Source organism: Rhineura floridana, chromosome 9, assembly GCF_030035675.1.
Source record: "Rhineura floridana isolate rRhiFlo1 chromosome 9, rRhiFlo1.hap2, whole genome shotgun sequence".
In the NCBI taxonomy this organism is placed as follows: Eukaryota; Metazoa; Chordata; class Lepidosauria; order Squamata; family Rhineuridae; genus Rhineura; species Rhineura floridana.
In genome coordinates, this window is record NC_084488.1 from 13,834,578 (window position 1) to 13,853,038 (window position 18,461).

Consider the following 18,461-nt stretch of genomic DNA (forward strand, 5'->3'; position numbering starts at 1 on the left):
CTTTCAGGGTAGCTGGAACCACTCCCTCTCACAACGATGTGTTGACCACACACGGGTTATACCTGTGTATTAGCAGGAGCTCATTGCTCAGATCTTGAGCAAAACAAATCCTAATTTTCATCCAGAGGGAATGAGTAAGACCATTACGTTTGCCAAGGTGCTTCTTATGTTGACTGGTTAATTTGCATAATTTGGGAGTTAGCCTTGTACAGTAACTCAGTCAGTGACTTGGTTGAAGTTGCATGTGTATAAGAGCAGTACTGTAGAAATGGTGGAGAAACAGACCAACATAAATGTGACAAGGGTAGTATGTGACCACCTTAAAATAATGTTTCCAGGCACTCTGTACAGCAGATGCTCTTAAAGCAACTGGAAACAAACTGCATACCATCAAGAAATGTTATGGGTGCATTGCACATTCTTCATTATTGGCAGCCACAGGTTTTGAATATCTAGACACTAGAAATGAATGCAAGTGAAGCACTACTCTGGATGCTTTGTGTAACCTTAAATTCCTTTTCAAATAAGGCAATACAGAATTTCAAGATCCCATTTCTTCTTGGAAGATGAGCTCATATTTGTAACAATAAATTGCTGATTGAACGTGTATCATGAGTTTATGGAAAAGTAGTACCCCATCATTATAGTTTTATTATGTAAAATCTTGGCATCAATTTCAGCAGAGATGGATAACTTGGCTCTTTTACTAATGCTGGAAGGAGAACTGCTTAAGGCAAATTGTAAGTTTCACTTAAATGCCTGCTAACTGTAAATAGCTACGTTATTTATATAATATTCACTAATAAGCAAAAAACCATATGGTTTAAGAATGTACCTATAGCCCACAGATATTTCTATCAAACTTTAAAAAGCAGGGAAATTGGGCAGCTGTAGTGAATGCGCTAGGGGAGCAGGAGACTTGACCTCCTCTCTGAGATATTGTACTGCCCTACAAATTTGTCAAAATGCAAAGACAATTTGGGTTGGTCTTTCACAGTCCAATCCACTTTCTCTGTAGCTTGGAAGAATTTGCCTCTAAGCATATGGTGAGTGGTGTCAACACCTGCAGTCAGCCCAAATAACAGAAACAAAACATGTGCTGTGCTGATCTTGTTTTAGCAGGGAGGAAGCAACAATATTAAGACTGTCGACAGAGTTCAGATAGTCACTTTAAATATGTTAAATTTACTTTGCAATTTTTGGGCTGGAGTGGGCAGGGGAGGAGGAAAAAGGAAGAGGGGAGAGGAGGAAGAAGGGAAGAGGAAGGGAGAGGAGAGGGGAAGGAGGAGAAAGGCGGGTCTGATAATTTGCATGCTTAGTGAGTTCAGTGGGATTTACTCCCATACAATCATGCTTGTGATAGGTAAAATTGACCATGGGGGAGGAGGACGGGGAGGAGAGAGGGGAGGCGAGGACAGGTTTGATCATTTGCATACTTTTTAAGTTCAGTGGAATTTACTCCCATGCAATCATGCTTAGGATAGGTGAAACTGACCTGGGAGAGGGGCAGGGAGGAAGGGAGAGGGGAGAAGATTTGGTTGGTGGGAACTGGGCAGAGGGGAAGCCCCTTTCCTTTCCAAAAGGAAAATATTGTGAACAGTATCATTCTTTTTCAGCATTCCCCCCACCTTTTTATTCTACAGCAGGCACATGTAGTCTCCCACCTAAATTTAAACCAAAGCTGTCACTGGCCACATCTAAACCAGAAGTTTAGTCATGGCTTCCCCAAAGAATCCTGGGAAGTGTAGTTAATGAAGGGTGCTGAGGGTTGCTAGGAGATGCCCTGTTCCCTCACAGAGCTTCAATCAAAGCGGCTGACAAACTACTCTGGCCACTGGAGCTCTGTCAGGGGAATAGGAGTCTCCTCTCAGCACCCTTCACAAACTACACTTCCTAGGATTCCTTGGGGGAAGCTATGACTGTCTAAAGTGAAAACAAGGTCTGGGGTGGGTGTGGCCCCCTGATTAGCTTAGCCAAGCAGCTGTGAGTCTGGCTTTTAGAACACTGACAGTTGGTTCTTACATTGCCCAACGTTATAATAGACTTAAATTTTAAAATTCTTAATTAAAAATCAGCCAAGCATTTTTTTAACTTTTAAAGTGCAGAAGATGAAGATCAGAGTATGGGGCATAGTCAGTAATAGGATTACAGGTACTCTGTGGACATGGGTGATTTTTAATTAATTTCAACAAATTATGAGAACTCTAACAGAAAGAAGTCCAAAAGGGGTCTGTTTTTTTCCTGTCTCTCTTTACACTTTGAATTCTTGATTCTCTCATTTTGTGTATCACCATGAAAATTGAGAGGATTGTTAAACCAGTGTTTCTGAGTTCAGGACTATAAGTTGTGTAAGGTTTTGTTTTAAAATGAGCTTATGGGAAGCATCAGAATGGCATGGGGGTATTTTCAATTTAACATTGCGGAATGTGAAAAATCCATGCTGGCTATAGTATACAGCCACTCTCATGACTATATAATACCTAGTAACAGTGATTATTTCTCTGCTCACAACTATTATATTTGTTGGAGAGGTCGTAACCTACTAAAGTAAATTCTTATTATTTTGATTTTTTCCTATCTTGAGTTTCATGATCAGTCTTGGGTTCTTGGAGTTCCTTCAGCTGTGAAGCTGTGGCTATAACCTTCATATTCAAAAATGTGGGATAAAGTGATGCTAAAGGAAGACTAGTGTTACTTCTATGGGGGATATTTTTTAAAAAATAAATTGTTAAATAATGGGCTACTTCATGTAAAGTGTAATTAGCCTAACTGAAACTGCTATTGCTGATTATGAATATGTGTTAGTGCCCCTTTAAAATAAACCAAGTGGAACTGTGCAAAAGTGGGAGAGAGAATGCCGAATCTGGTGCAGTTATAGTGGCATTCTGAGTGAGAGTAGCAGTATGTTTAGCCTCCTGTTGAACTGATGAGAAACTTAGATTTTTCTTGGTCTGGAATACAACTTTTACACAATACCCTGCTTTAAAAAGATAGATGAGTACATGTAAGATACTTATACAAGAGGCCACAATTCTGCTCATCATGGCAAGTACTCCATTGCCTTCTGACCAGTTTGACGAGAAAAGCCCAGCCTTTCTCTCCAGCTTGGAGCAGGGGTGGAGGTGGATATTGTCCCTGCAGTTGTGACAGTGATTCAGAGTACAGCATGCCATCACATCTGCTGTCTGATCCACAGCTGAAATCATATTCGCAGAAAAGAGGGGCAGTTTGGAAAAAAATGGTATCTAGTTTGTTGCTGATTAGTAATAAATTTAGTGCAACACTAGCTTGCAGGGAAGAACTGTCCAAATTCATCTAGATATGATAGTGTGCTTCATTGCCTTGGCATGCTTTGTGTCTACAGTGAGGTGTTACTTGCAGAACTGTTATTTGCAGTAAAAGTGTCCTTATAATTTGCCATGAATTGCTGTAGTATTTGAATTGGTTCCAGTAGATGGAAGCTCCAGGTATATATTTTTTATCTGATATGACCAGGCTTTGTTGTTCGTAATTATCTCTGGTATCAATTGCGTGGGCCACATGCTCCAAGTCCTCTTTGGAAGCATACAGCTTGGGGCTTTTTATAGGAAGGTGTGTGCACATTCCCACTGACAACTGTGTGCCTTTGGTAGAGCGACTTCTGGAAATGTGCTGTAGCAGGATTAGAGTCTCAGCAATACCAACACATTAATCCTTGCAAAATCTCCCATCAGATTCCACAGGAAATTAATTATGTGGTGAACAGGAACCTCAGTGTTTAACTAAATAATGAGCTCCTGTTTGTGACATTTTATGCCTTTCTCCGAATCGCCTGCCACAACTTAGGCTTTTAATTTGTAGTGGATTTTGTTTGAACTCCGTGCACTTTTACTTTCCCCAGAATTCTAACAGTGAAAGTAATAATTGGGGCTTATCTAAATCGGGAATTGATTTTTGGGCCTGTGGGCATATTTGTAAACTGGAAAAACTGTTGTGGGCATCATATGCATAAACTGCAACCTATTATGTTGTCTACCATAGAATTTCTTCTTTGAAATCTAATTTCAGTATGGGGAGGGAAGCTTTTGGACACAAGGGAAGGCCTCTGCAGGCACATGTGCACACGAGGGCACCACATTGGCACCACATTGGCCACCCAAGATCTAAATGATCACATCATAGCAAACATATCCCTCCTCCTCCCTTATTGTTTAAATACCACTTTTTGGCCCCACAGGATCCATGAACCAGATGAAAATAGACTAATATATCAATACTACATATTAGTCCCGGTTCCATGCTAATAAAGGGGTATCTACTCCATATTTGTGCAACTGCATATTGGCTATTATTGCCCATGGCAACACTGAGTAACATAACTTGCAGTAAGGGGACTTTTGAGGAGCTTCTACACTTTTCCTTGGGACTGCTCCATTCTGCTCCTGTGCAAGTCAACATTTAGCTGGCTGAGCATTCAAGATGGGTATGAGCCAGAGGTTGGGAGAAGTGCTGCTCATCATCTACAGTGCTAAGGGCATTATCCAATAGGTGCTTGTGACATCAGTCTTCATATGGTTTGAAGAATTTCAACATCTTTTAAATAAAATGGCAAATATTGGGAAATACATTCCCTTTAACTTTTCTTCATTTTCAATACTTTAGTTAAGTGCATCTTCTAGCCAAACAAAACTTTTATTGAATGTATCTATATCTATATTTTAATACATCTTTTGGAATTTGTTTACAAATTGAGAAGCAGGTAACAACAAAGTAAAAACAGTTGATAAATAAAAGCAAAAAAATAGTTTATTAAACAACACACACAAAAGGATAAAAACACTTAAAAGCAACTCAGTATAAAAACTCTCAGGGCACTGTCATCAACTAATTAAATGCCTTTGTGCGGGGAAAACCCTTTACTTACTACCTGAAATTGAAGAATGGAGGTGCCAAGTTTGTTTCCCTGGGAAGGCATTCCACAAACAGGTACCACTGTCTAAAAGGCCCTTTCTCCATCTACCACCTGAGTCACTTCTGAAGACAGGGTGCATGGAGAAGGGTCTCTAACACTGACCTCTGTTCTTGAGCAGATTCATACGGAACATGCAAAAGCACATAACAAAACCCTGACAGCCCATTCTTGTAATGAAGCTGACTTTGGGAGGGAGTGTATGGAGAAATGAAGTGGGGTTGCTTAACCTTGGAATTACTAGCCACTTTCCCTCAGGCGGGTTTTTATAATATGCACATATAATGTGCATTTCAGCCATTCATTGGTGAAATTTCTAAGCCAGATGTGAGCAGCCATTGGTTGTATGTACCCTGGAAAGCCTTTTTTAGTCCCTTGCTTATTGAAATGCTGAAATCTCTTGCTCATTCTAGAAACAAAATCAAGATTTTGCTTAATTATTCTTTCCCATTGCCAAAACTCCCACGGAGAAGTGATTGCCTGAAAGCGTTAGAAGTAAGTTGATCAAGGAATGGCTTTCTTTTGGGGAGCAAGGGCAATTCAGGAAGATAGGTATGAAGGGAGCAAGGAGCTATAATATTAATTAATTAATAATAAGGAAAAATAACAATGTAAAAGCAGTTCAGGAACTATGTGCTGTTAAAATGAATTAAAAAGAAAAAACCCTGACCACAGACTTAGAAAAGTGTCTTGAAGGAACAGTTTAGAGGCAAGCAGGCATTAGTCTAGGAGGACAAAGACTGCAGGTTAGGAGGATTCAAAAATGTGGTGGGCTGGCCATTGCCTATAGACTTAGTAGGGCAGCCTTTCCCAACCGGTGTGCCTCCAGATGTTGTTGGACCACAACTCCCATCAGCCTCAGCCAGCATTGCCAATGGCTGAGGCTGATGGGAGTTGTGGTCCAACAACACCTGGAGGCACACCGGTTGGGAAAGGCTGCACTAGGGCTTAAATTTAAGGAGTAAAGTGAGAGGTGAAATGGATATCAAAGGATGAAGAGGGCATGGTGTAAGCTTCATATGACAGATAGTAATGTGCTGGACAAAGAAGGTCAGGATAGGCAAACAGAGCATGTTACAGCAGTTCTACACTGTGTGGGGCTGTCCCTGAGGCGTTTCTAGAAATTTCAGCTGGTCCAGAATGAAGCACCTAGGATACTTACAGGAACATGGTGCTAAAAGAATATTGTACCATTTTTAATTATTATAAGACGGTCCCAGGATGGGTTACAACTATTTAAAATGCATCCTTTAAAACAATTTAGAGCAACCTACAAAGATAGGGTGGGTCTCAAAATATACATCTCAGGTGTCAAAGGGCAGAGTAAAGAGGAGCTGATTTGCTGAAACTGTATAGTGAAGGTGCCAGACACACCTTTGTGTGGCGAAGGAGTTCCACAACTTAGAGGCTGCCCCAGAGAATGCCCTCTCCCAGGTCACTACCCCCTGAGGCTCTGAGGGCAGTGGAACTACCAAGAGCATTTTTCAACTGTTGCAGTGGTTACCAGTATATTTCTGGGCACAACTCTTGGGTATTACCTATAAAGTCCTGAATTGCTTCAGTCCAAGGTACCTAAAGGACTGTCTCCTCTCCCCAAATCTGATGGAGAGGCCCTTCTCTGTCTCCTGGCATGGGTTGATGCTAGGTTGGTCAGGTTGCATGAGAGAATCTTTTCTGTGGTGACAATCCAGTTATAGAATTCTCTCCCACGAGAGTGTCTTTCTTTCTTTCTTTCTTTCTTTCTTTCTTTCTTTCTTTCTTTCTTTCTTTCTTTCTTTCTTTCTTTCTTTCTTTCTTTCTTTCTTTCTTTCTTTCTTTCTTTCTTTCTTTCTTCCTTCCTTCCTTCCTTCCTTCCTTCCTTCCTTCCTTCCTTCCTTCCTTCCTTCCTTCCTTCCTTCCTTCCTTCCTTCACTTAGACAGTGTAAACTAATGTTGTTTAGGCAGGCTTTTTATTAGCCTTCGTATTTTTAATGCTGACTTGTACCACTGAGCTGCACAGCCCTTCCCCCCCCCCCGGCTTGCTATACTGCTGAAGATCTTACTATACACGGCCCAGGCATTTTAGCATGTGTTTTAATTGGCTTTTAAGTATGTGTTTTTTAAATTTGTATATTTGTTTTTATGTTTTAATTGTAAACCACCCAGAGAGCTTCAGCTATGGGGCGGTATACAAGTGTAATAAATAAAATAAATAAATAAATATTATCTGTCATGCAGATAATTATTATTTTGGGGTTCTTGAATCATGAAATGCCTGCTTTTGAAGGAAAGAAAAGTAAGGATTGCACTGGGTGGGAGCAAGCACTTTGGCATTCCAAGAGCTCTTAGTATTCCAGTAAGAATATTACTAGCTTGTTGTGATAGGATCATGTAATTCCTAAAGCTGTGAGCTGAGGCCAAGGTTACGGTTCTTTCTAGATTTCAGTCATTGTGCTTTCTTATAGTCTGCAAGTTCTTGAACATAGAGAGCACTAGTCTTCATGTTAATAGCTGTTGCATATGAAGAGGAAGATAAACTCTACAGCTTGTTAAACAATGATAACTTTGTTTTTTTATATATGTAGGTCATTAATGGATGCAAAAAGTTGTAGTGTGCAGTGTTTCTGCTCAGGCTTCTGTGCAGCCACTCTATACCATTCCCCCTCTCTTTCCCCCCTTCCCCACCCCTCGGTTTCCTGTCCTCTCCCCCTAAGCCATTCAACATTCCATAGCCACTGAGCATGCTCAGTCTTGTTGGGCTTGTGGAAGGGTTGGGACTAAAGCCTTTTCTTTTTCCCCTGAAACCTTGGTGCTCCTCTGAGCCTGCTGATTCCTTCTTCTTGTACGTAGGTGGTGCCCTAAGGACAAGCACTCTGAGAATTGACACTAGTATTGGTATACATGAGATTGTGTTTGAAGTGTTAAACGTCAAAGGTAGCAGTATTGTAGTATTTCTATGTTGCCTTCTTTTCTTCATTTTCTCATTGTTCAACTAGCCTTCTTTTCATGTTCTTCCTGTCATCTCAGTGGCTTGAAACCATATGAGATTCTGCCGGATGTGAACAGAGATCTCAGTTTACCTTAAATGGTCACATCAGCCCTTTGCTTATGCTCTCTTCTACAGTGTGAGATGAGGGACAAGAAGATCAGAACTCTATGTACACTTCACTTGTCACAAGATCTTTTTTCCCGATTATGCCGTGGAATTTTTAATAATGAAATATTTTTAAGAATTACATCTTTATAATCTTTCTGTAATCTTGACTCCAATGAGCACATGATGAAGTCGGCAAACTTGCCAATAACTTGCTTTTGTTCTTTGTTGTGTGCAGTTGGTTTAATTCTTGATAATCCAGCCTGTGTAAAATAGTATTTGTATTTGTGTTGTAGTTCACAATTGGACACACGAGGAGACTCTTCAGTGGCTGGTGGAATTTGTTGAACTTCCTCGGTATGAGAAGACTTTCAGAGAAAATAATGTTAAAGGAACAACTTTGCCAAGGTGAATTTTTCGATCTTGATAAGTTCTGTACATGTTGTGCTTTTTATGGACGTTTTGAAGCACTGCTTTCAGAGAGGTGCATAATTTACAATGTGGGCTTTGTAACATACATACTTTGCACATTTTCTTCTTGTCTGGGGAACTATTGCAGTGTTGTGCTAGCAGTACATGCAGAGCATGCTCAGTGAAATATATGAAACTTTAAGGTTAAAGTACTTCAAACATTTCTTATGCTAAAACATTGTTACCTTCTGAAATCTACTTCTTGATGGTGCATAATTGTCCTTATAACGAAGTTGTTATGTTGTTGTATAGCAGGTGTTGCTGAACTACAACGCTCATCATCCTTGGCCATTGACCATGCTTGCTGGGGCTGATGGGAGTTGGAGTTCAGCAACATCTGGAAGCCAGAGGTTCCCTGCTCTTGTTCTGTAGCATAATATGGTGCAAGCTTTGTTAATTTGAACTTCAAGGCAATCTACAGAAGTCTTTCACTTGAGAAGTAATGCAATTCTTGAATAGAAACACTTGGACTATGTAGTAGCTATTTTCATTGGCCTGAAAATAATGCCATTGCAACTATTCATTATTTGGTGAAATTACCCTCCAGGTATAGATCAAAGAAATGGCAATATAAGAAAATGTAAAAGTTTCATGCTGTATCAGGTTAAACGAAGACATTATGTTATATCAAACTTGGCACTAGAAGTGTTTGACTTTTTTGTTATTGCATATAACAGAATGTTTATATTTAGTTGTGTCTTTAACAGTTGCTTTCAGGACAAGGATCCTAAAATCTTCACTTTATTGTGTGCAGGATAGCAATTAATGAGCCTGTATTTATGAACTCTCAGTTGAAAATCATTGATCGGAGCCACAGACAGAAACTTCAGCTGAAGGCCTTGGATGTTGTTTTATTTGGACCTCTCACACGTTAGTACAATTTCATTTCCTCTCCCTTCCTCCCAATGTGACATTTAACCTGCTAGCAGAAAGCATTTTTTTTGGCTGAACTGTAATTTACCTTGTGTTTAGGTTAGCTCATTCGACTGAGAAAATATTGTTCAGTGATACCATTGTGATATCCTTCAGCGGATATGTTTGAGAGTAAATATAAACCATGGTTTATCATGTTGGGAATAAGCCTAGGCAAGCCCTGGAGTTGTATACTCTTTTGTCCTCTGGTGTACTCACTAAGTGTTGGGAAACTTTCATTTCTGCTTTAAGTTAATTACAGTTTAGCATTGCATCTAAATCCTAAACTATGATTCATCTTAGTTTTAGCTTGTTGAAACAAACCAGGTTCATAATATTGTTTGAAGTTGACTTGTTTCAGACAAACTATAGTTACCATCATTTCACTTAATGCTTTTATTTGTTTGTTTATTAAATTTGTTAGTCGTTTTTCTTCACAAAAGTGAACCCAAAGCAACTTACAATTGGTAAAGAAGTTAAAACCGGTATAAAAACTTAAACAAAACAAAATGTTAAAAACACCTAAATATAACAACAGTGGACCTATCCCCTAAAAGAGGCTGCAACATCAGAGTCCTCCAAAAGCTCTCCAAAATTATGAGCCAAATGCCTGAGAAAAGAGAAATGTTTTTTCCTTGGTGTCTAAAAATAGATAATGATGGCACCAGGCGTGCCTCCCTGGGAAGAGCATTCCATAAGTGGGGGGCCACCACTGAGAAGGCCCTCTCTCATGTCACCACCCTCTGTACCTCCCTCAGAAGGGGCACATGAAGGAGGGCCTCAGATGCCAAACGCATCACTTCTGAGTCAAAGGAAAGGCAGATGAGCAGCTGAATTCTAAATTAGAGCTACACCAAATAATGCTTGTCTACCAGCCTTTATCTCAGCACCATGTGTAGCTATTTGCTGCTGGTGGTGTAGGTAATCTTAAATATGTTTAGTGAAAACAAGCCAACTTAACGTAACTATGGTTTGAACCTATCAGGATTACATGCCTATTCTTTAAGACAAACTTGCAAGCATTTTGCCAAGAGAGGAGAGTTTGTGCTGAGTACCAACCAGACTTAGACCTAGACAAACTGGTTAATCTAAAATGGAAATAAAAGCTTCTGAATTCCTCATAGCCATGCTGGAAGGGGAACACATGAGTTCAAGGCTTGGTTTAGCATTGTGTCCTAATCTGTTTAGTGCCTAAATCTAGATATTTAACTCTTGTTTAACTGCATTTTTCAGGACCACCTCACAACTGGATGAAAGATTTCATACTCACAATTTCTATAGTGATTGGTGTTGGGGGCTGCTGGTTTGCATATACTCAAAACAAGACTTCAAAAGAGCATATAACAAAAATGATGAAAGATTTAGAAAGCCTTCAGACAGCAGAGCAGAGTTTATGTGAATTGCAAGAGAGGTATGTGAAAAATATACAACACTGAAAAAGTCCTTATGACAATCTTGCAAGGCAAATCAATATGATTATACCTATACTGCAAGAGGTTTGCCTATGCCACCTTGTGATTTCATGGTTAAGATGATACATGAATAGGAGACGTCCCAAGTTACACTTAGCCACTAAGCTACGTCAGCATTCCTGTGAAGTTATGAGATTGTGGGTCCTGATGTTCTTCCCAAATTTGACAGTAAAGCACAGCTAGTTTGTTAAGCAACTGGTAACTCTTTAGTGTTTAACCTCTCAGTATGGGTGGTATAGTGAGTTACCATGGTGATACCACAGAATTATTTAGACTGCTTGTCTAATCAACTGAGCTATGAACAGAACTAAATAAATACTGGTAACGTGTGGAAAAAAATTCTACTTCGAAGGCTTGAAAAAGCACAGGAGGAAAATCGGACTGTCGCTGTTGAAAAGCAAAACCTGGAGCGCAAGATGATGGATGAAATCAGTGATGCAAAACGGGAAGCGTGTCGGCTGAGAGAGCTGCGGGAGGGAGCAGAATGTGAACTCAGCAGACTTAAATATGCAGAAGAGGAGCTGGTGCAGGTATTTGTAAATGAAAATTTCCATTTCTGAAAAAAAAATGTTTCTGCCTGGATTTTTGTGGCACATCATGTCTGCTGTGGTAGCTGCTTTTTAAATAATTAGTTATTTGTATTATTTTAAATTGTTTTTTTAGTATTTTAAGTGCCTGTTTCATGGTTTTAAGGTTGTGTATAGTTTAATTGTATTTTAATTGTATGTTTTTGTATGCTTTTAACTACATGTAGTTTTATTTGTAAGCCGCCCTGAGTTCCAGTTTGGAAAAAGGGCGGGGTAAAAATAAAGAGTCATTCATTCATTATGCTAACTCATAGAGTTATAGATCATCTAGCATAGACATTATATGCTGCTTTTAATGAAGCGCTGCCCCACTATAGGTTTAGGGCATTTTGGGGAGAACAGAAGGACCTCAATCTTCACCGAAGCTGAGCTTTTTCCCCAGCAAGGTAGTGGCACTATGGCATCAGACCAAGGAGCAAGATGAAATCACAGATCAGAGAGGCAAGGTGAGCTCAATTCCAGAAATATAGTTTAGACATTGGAGGCTGAAACTGGAAGAGAAGTGGGTGTAACTATCAGTAGAAAGGAAGAAACAGGGAAAGGCTGCAAGCCTGGGGACTAAAGCAGGACAGGTAAAGGCAAAGGAAGGACTGGAGCCTGTGAGCTCCACATGGTAGTTGTTTAGTTTCACAGATAGAACCCTGCTAACAGCAAGAGATGTTTATAGAGGGATCAGTAAGGACAGAGACAAATCAAAATAGAGAGAGGTGAAGCAAGGTAAAGAGCCAGTACATCTACATGAGCCCTAGGAAGTATATGGCTCTTAGTATATGGTGGCTAAAGGAACAGGGCTCTGTCCCAGCCTCCAGAAGATCAGTGGTTGAGTCTACCTATGGCCAGTGCTCCTGTGTATCACCTATGTTTGAAAAACACTAGAGTAATGTTTACTCCAATTGATTGTTAATGAGCAAGACAAATTCAGGCCACCAAGAATCTTTAGGTTCAGCATTGCCGCAAGAATAGCAGTTTTCTAACACTTCAGTGCTTTCTTTTATGTAAAGTAGCACTGCTAAGACTTGACAGAGTAAACTGTGAAGCTTCAGATTTCTGTTTAAGGCAAGAGTGGGCAACCTCTTTGCTCTTGACGACTACATGAAGCAGTGGGTGGGCAGTTGAGGGTCGCATTTTAGGGGCAGGGCCAGACTTGGTGGTGGGCAAGGCTAGCATCCTGATGCCCACTTCCATCATCCCCCACGCCTGTAGACTCACCCACTTCCTACATAGGCATAGGATTTCCCCTTACTCTCTGTTCGTCACAGACATGCAACCTTTTCCCCTAGAAAGACTCACTCTCTCTCTTTTATGCACACTTTAACCTCCCTCTCCCTTCCCCAGCTACATCAGGATTGCTGGGGAGTTCAAGATTTAACCTAAAGCCATGCAGGAACAGGAATCTTTTCCCGCTCTACAGCTGATGGAGAATTAGTGTGGAGAAGTGGATGTGGCTCTCAGAGGCTTGGTGGCCAAGGGCTGCATGCAGGCTGTGGGTTATCCCTGCGTGGTCTAAGGAAATGGAAGGAAAGCAAATGAAATCACAGCACTGTTATAACTAAGGGACTTATCCAAAGAAATTAATCATATAAGTTTTAATCTGTTCATTAATAAATTAAATCTGTATAATATTGTATGTGAATAAAAGCAAAAGTTCTGAAAAGAAGAAAGTATATTTTGTCATTAAGATGATGTACATGTGTATCATAGGCACCAGGGCAGGGCCCTTGCTCCAGGCGCCTGATTCAAGGGGGCGCCCAAATAATTATTAACGCTATGTGATACATGATATACTTATACACATTATTTACAAACATTAAATTAATTTTAATAAAGTGTTGGGTGAGATTATTGGTAATGGGTAGTACCAAATGTAATTGGAGGTGGGGGCGAGTAATACTGCAACAAAAACAATGGTTAAGTAATAAACAGAACGATTATGATTTTTTCATGTTCCTGGTTTAATTGCTACTGTAATGTTCTTGCACGTACTTTATTACAAATAATTAATTTTTACACCAGAAATATGACATTCAGGGGCGTGTTTCATGTCGTTTGCCCTGGGTGCCAAGAGACCTTGTTCTGGCCCTGGCAGTCACCACCTAAGAAGAGGCATTTCTTCCTGTGCCTGAGAAAATGAACGCCTCTTTGAAGATGGTGTCTGCCACCTATAGTTTCTGAATGTACTAGTGTTTTTAAAGTAATTGCACTAATCCTGAGGAATTGTAAATTCTGCTGTCTGATTAATGGGGGCATCTTTTTAAATCTGTTTCAGTTGCTTAACCAACTACATTACTCATCCCTATAGAAGTGTTAATGGGCGAAAGCTTTTTTTAAAAAATATGTTTTACATTTCAGGCTTAGTATCTTTATGTCTTTGCATGCCTCTTCTGACTTCTAGGTCCGCATGGCTTTAAAAAAGGCTGAGAAAGAATTTGAACTAAGAAGCAATTGGTCTGTTCCTGATGCGCTGCAGAAATGGCTCCAGCTGACACATGAAGTGGAAGTACAATACTACAATATTAAGAGACAAAATGCAGAAATGCAGTTAGCGATTGCCAAGGAAGAGGTATTGTGCATTCTTGAGTCATCAGCCATCAAAACTGGCATGTATTCCCTGCTGATTTTGTTGCTGAGATTATACAATTCTGGAATGCAGGATTGCAGCTAAATGTATGTGTATCCTGGGCAGACTGCTTGGTCCTCCCTCCAATTTCAAATTTTGAGCCAAAAGAATAGTTACAATGGGAGAACATTGCAGATTTTTGCTCCCTGCCGCTATGCCTCCACTCCTCTAAGAGCTGTGCCCTAGGCAGCTGCCCCGTCACTCTTCTAGCCTGCCCCCAGTCTGCTTTCCAAGTTCAGTCCAGCTTTTGAAGTTTTCCACTTTATAATTTTGTCCTGTAGTTTAAAGTCTATGATAGATAACCTTTGAGAAAACAAACATAAGTTATTCAGTTTAACGTAATTTAATTGTATTTAATATTTCATTGTACAATATGATGGGATGTCTTGCTTTGAAAGGCAGTTTATAAATAATTTTAATAAAATAATAAATAAATGCTAATCTCACTCCATATCTCTACCATTTCAAAAGATGCTTTTGGGAAGTTTCCAGTTTGAGAGAGTTCTGTAGTTGTGAGGCACTTGTTGAGAGTACCATTGAATATGCCCCTTGCAGTATTCATGTAGGCGAAGATGGGAAACCTTGGGGGAGTTTTTGCTCTATTTTATAGATCATGGTAGGACAGTGTGTCTCTTTGGATATGCTGTTCTCAGGTCATAATACTTTAAGCTGCTAATGTCTCCCATACCTTGCTATAAAAAGGATATATATTACTATTTATCCATTACATTGTTTATATACAGTGCCTTGCAAAAGTAACCCCTGACCAATGTTCTCATCTTACTGAATTACAAATGGTACATTGTAATTTCATTCTGTATGACATTTTATTTTGAAACACTGAAATTCAAAATAAATTATTGTAAGGTGACATTGGTTTTATGTTGGGAAATGTTCGTAAGAAACATAAAAAACTGAAACATGTTGCTTGTATAAGTGTGGGAGTTAAGTACATTAATATTTGGTAGAGCCACCTTTTGCTGCAGTAACAGCTTTAAGTCTTTGGGGGTAGGTATGTACCAGCTTTGCACACAGTGTCGGAGGGATTTTGGCCCATTCTTCTTGACAGATTTGCTCCATGTCATTCAGGTTGGTTGGGCGTCACTTGTGGACTGTAATGTTCAAAGAGCGACACAGATTCTCAGTGGGATTGAGATCAGGACTTTGACTGGGCCACTGTAGGACATTCACCTTTTTTTTCTTGAGCCACTCCAATGTTACTTTGGCCTTGTGCTTTGGATCATTGTCCTGCTGAAAAATGAATTTCCTCCCAAGCTTCAGTTTTTTAGGGGTCCTCTTGCAATATTTCCCTGTATTTTCCTCCATCCATTCTTCCTTCAGTTTTAACAAGATGCCCTGTCGCTGCTGATGAGAAACATCCCCATAGCATGATGCTAGCACCACCATGCTTCACTGTAGGGATGGTGTGTCTGGAGGCATGGGCAGTGTTAGGTTTGCGCCACACATAGCGCTTTTGAGTTTTGGCCAAAAAGCTCTATCTTGGTCTCATCTGACCACAAAACCTTTTGCCACATCTCGGCTGGGATACTCTCATGCTTTCTGGCAACTCCAGACATGCTTTCAGATAGTACTTTTTGAGTAACGGCTTCTTTCTTGCCACCCTCCCATACAGACCAGTGTTATGCAGAGCTCTTAATATGGTTGACTGGCGCACCATTACTCCACTCCCAGCCACTGAACTCTGTAGCTCCTTCAAAATTATTGTTGGCCTCTCTGTGGCTTCTCTCACAAGTCTCCTTCTTGTTTGAGCGCTGAGTTTTGAGGGACGGCCTTTTCTTGGCAGTGCCTAGGTGGTGTGATGCAGCTTCCAGTTCCTGATTATTGATCCAACTGTGTTCACTGGGATAGCCAAATACTTGGATATTAGTTTGTACCCTTTCCCTAATCTATGCATTTGTATTACATTATCTCTCACTTCTGTAGAATGCTCTTTGGTCTTCCTTTTCCTTCAGATCTACAACCTTCAATAGTGGGGTATTTATCCTGACAATGTGACAGCAACTTGAATGGTTCACAAGCGGAGGCCAATGGTAAGGTAATTGTGTCCTGGATAGGGCAATTTCTTTCATGTGTGTAAATTGGGAGCTTCCACAGCTCAGAGGTTGAATACTTATGCAGGCAACATGTTTCAGTTTTTTATGTTTCTTACAAACATTTCCCAACATAAAACCAACGTCACCTTACAATAATTGATTTTGAGTTTCAGTGTTTCAAAATAAAATATCATACAAAAAGAAATTACAATGTACCATTTGTAATTCAGTAATATGAGAGCATTGGTCACAGGTCTGATTACTTTTGCAAGGCACTGTAAGCTTTGGCTTCATATTTGTCCTTTAATTATAGGCAGAAAAGATTAAGAAAAAGAGAAGTACCGTCTTTGGGACATTACATGTTGCACACAGCTCTTCTCTTGATGAAGTGGACCACAAGATTCTGGAAGCAAAGTAAGAGAACTGATAAGGGGTGAATAAACTTCATTGATACTTTAGTGTTCAGCATTTCAATGTGGGCTGCATTTTAAGTTAAAAATGTCAGAATCTGTAACATAAATGTCTTTTGTAGCTCCTGAATACTTACAATATTGTGCACATTAATATGGCTGATCATAAACATTTTCAAATGTACAACTTTTTTTAAAAAAATCCTTACTGTTTCCCAGGAAATCACTTTCTGAATTAACCACTTGTTTGAGAGAGCGACTCTACCGATGGCAGCAGATTGAGAAGATTTGTGGCTTCCAGATAGCACATAACTCAGGATTACCTAGTCTGACTTCATCACTTTACTCTGATCATAGTTGGGTGGTAATGCCACGAGTCTCCATTCCACCATATCCAATTGCAGGGGGAGTGGATGACCTTGATGAAGACACTCCTCCGATAGTTTCTCAATTTCATGGTATGTGGTAGTATATCTAATAAAGATCACAGGAGTTTAACAAATGGTTACAATTATTAGAGAAATTGGCAAAATGAAGTACAGAATAAAGCAGAGGGTTGGAGGGATTAGTAAGAGCCAGCAGAACAAAGATACTAGAAGTATAGAAAAGTAGACATACTTTGGCACATTAAACCCCAGATATTTAATGGTCAGTGAAAGGACTTTGAATTTGAGAGAAAAGAATATTTATGGAGATAAAAATTAAACCAGGAGAGAATATTTTGAGCTGTTTTGGGAAAACACACTTTCCTTAATCGAGTTTAATTTTTTTGCAAATTGCTAGCAGGAAGGGAGAAAGGACAGTTCTCTCACTTGGGTCTTCAGGACTATGTTTGGAAAACTGACCATGGAACGCTCTAACCTCCCACCCTTCCAAGAAGGAAGCAGAGAAGATGCACTCTTTTAGTAGAGTCCAGCTTTTCTCTTTTAAAGGAGAGGGGGAGGAAGGGGGTGACAGGACTCTTGAAGGCTGTTCCTGCTCGCTTCCTGGAAAGTGCAGAAAGCCTTTTCTTTTCCACCCTCTAGTTTCCTGAAAAGAAGAAAAGAACAGATGCATGCTCAGAGTGGCAGATTTTAGAACCATGCTTATTTGTACACAGTGTGGTGCTAAAAGAGCTGCTTTTTCTCTTTCAGGAAGTGTCCAAATGCTGTCTGTGTGAATGAAGCTTTCTCCTCCCTGCTTTTGTTGGGGGGGGGGAGAGAGAAAGTGCTCCTATTTGGAAGCCCCAACAGAAAGCAGCTTGTTAGGCTCTCTTGTTTCCGCGATACCTGAAAGGAGAGAGCCTTGCCCACAGGGACAGTGCCTCAGAGGCTGCCTGTGACATGAAGAGTGTTATTAGGGAGGGCGGTGCTAATGTTTGCAGTCCCTTGTCATTCTTTCCCTGTTCTGTGGAAGGTAATCTTGCCCACAGAGTAAGAGTAGGAGTACCAATGGGGTGGGGAAGGCTGGAGGAGAACTTAGGCAAGTGTGGCATGGGGTTGTCAAGTACCCCTTTAAACTTTATTTACAGAGCTGCTTCTAGACATCTTTTCCTCAAAGGTTGTACTTTAATCATCAGGTTATCACATTTTCTCCACTGCTTAAATTTCCCATTGTTATGGCTGGAAAATTATTCCTTCCCTCTACTGCCCTTCTAACCTTTTGATTGGCGAGTGCTCTGTGGTTGTACTGATAAAGCAATTTTTAAAAAATATACACTCACCCTCCCATCTGTAGCACTTGCAGATTCGTTTGGCTTGCTTTGCTTCTGAAATACATCAGTAATTGCTGATATTTTGGGGAGGATGGCATATAAGCAAAGCACAACCTTGATCAGATTCATCTGGACTTTAATGATATCCTGAAGTCCAATGCTTTCTCATCAGAATGATCTAATCAACAGTACTCTTCAGCTGAATAATCTTTCAGTTTTGAAAT

General features: G+C 40.1%; 1 protein-coding gene across 1 annotated transcript in view; it reads left to right on the forward strand.

The window, feature by feature from the left end:
- Positions 1–18,461, forward strand: part of STIM2 (stromal interaction molecule 2) — a 96,083-nt gene that overhangs the window by 73,790 nt on the left and 3,832 nt on the right. Inside the window, exons 4-10 of the mRNA XM_061584325.1 lie at positions 8,318–8,429; positions 9,247–9,362; positions 10,638–10,815; positions 11,229–11,406; positions 13,856–14,023; positions 16,448–16,548; positions 16,764–17,002. Coding sequence (XP_061440309.1) covers positions 8,318–8,429; positions 9,247–9,362; positions 10,638–10,815; positions 11,229–11,406; positions 13,856–14,023; positions 16,448–16,548; positions 16,764–17,002 — 1,092 coding nt within the window. The remainder of the gene's footprint in view (positions 1–8,317; positions 8,430–9,246; positions 9,363–10,637; positions 10,816–11,228; positions 11,407–13,855; positions 14,024–16,447; positions 16,549–16,763; positions 17,003–18,461) is intronic.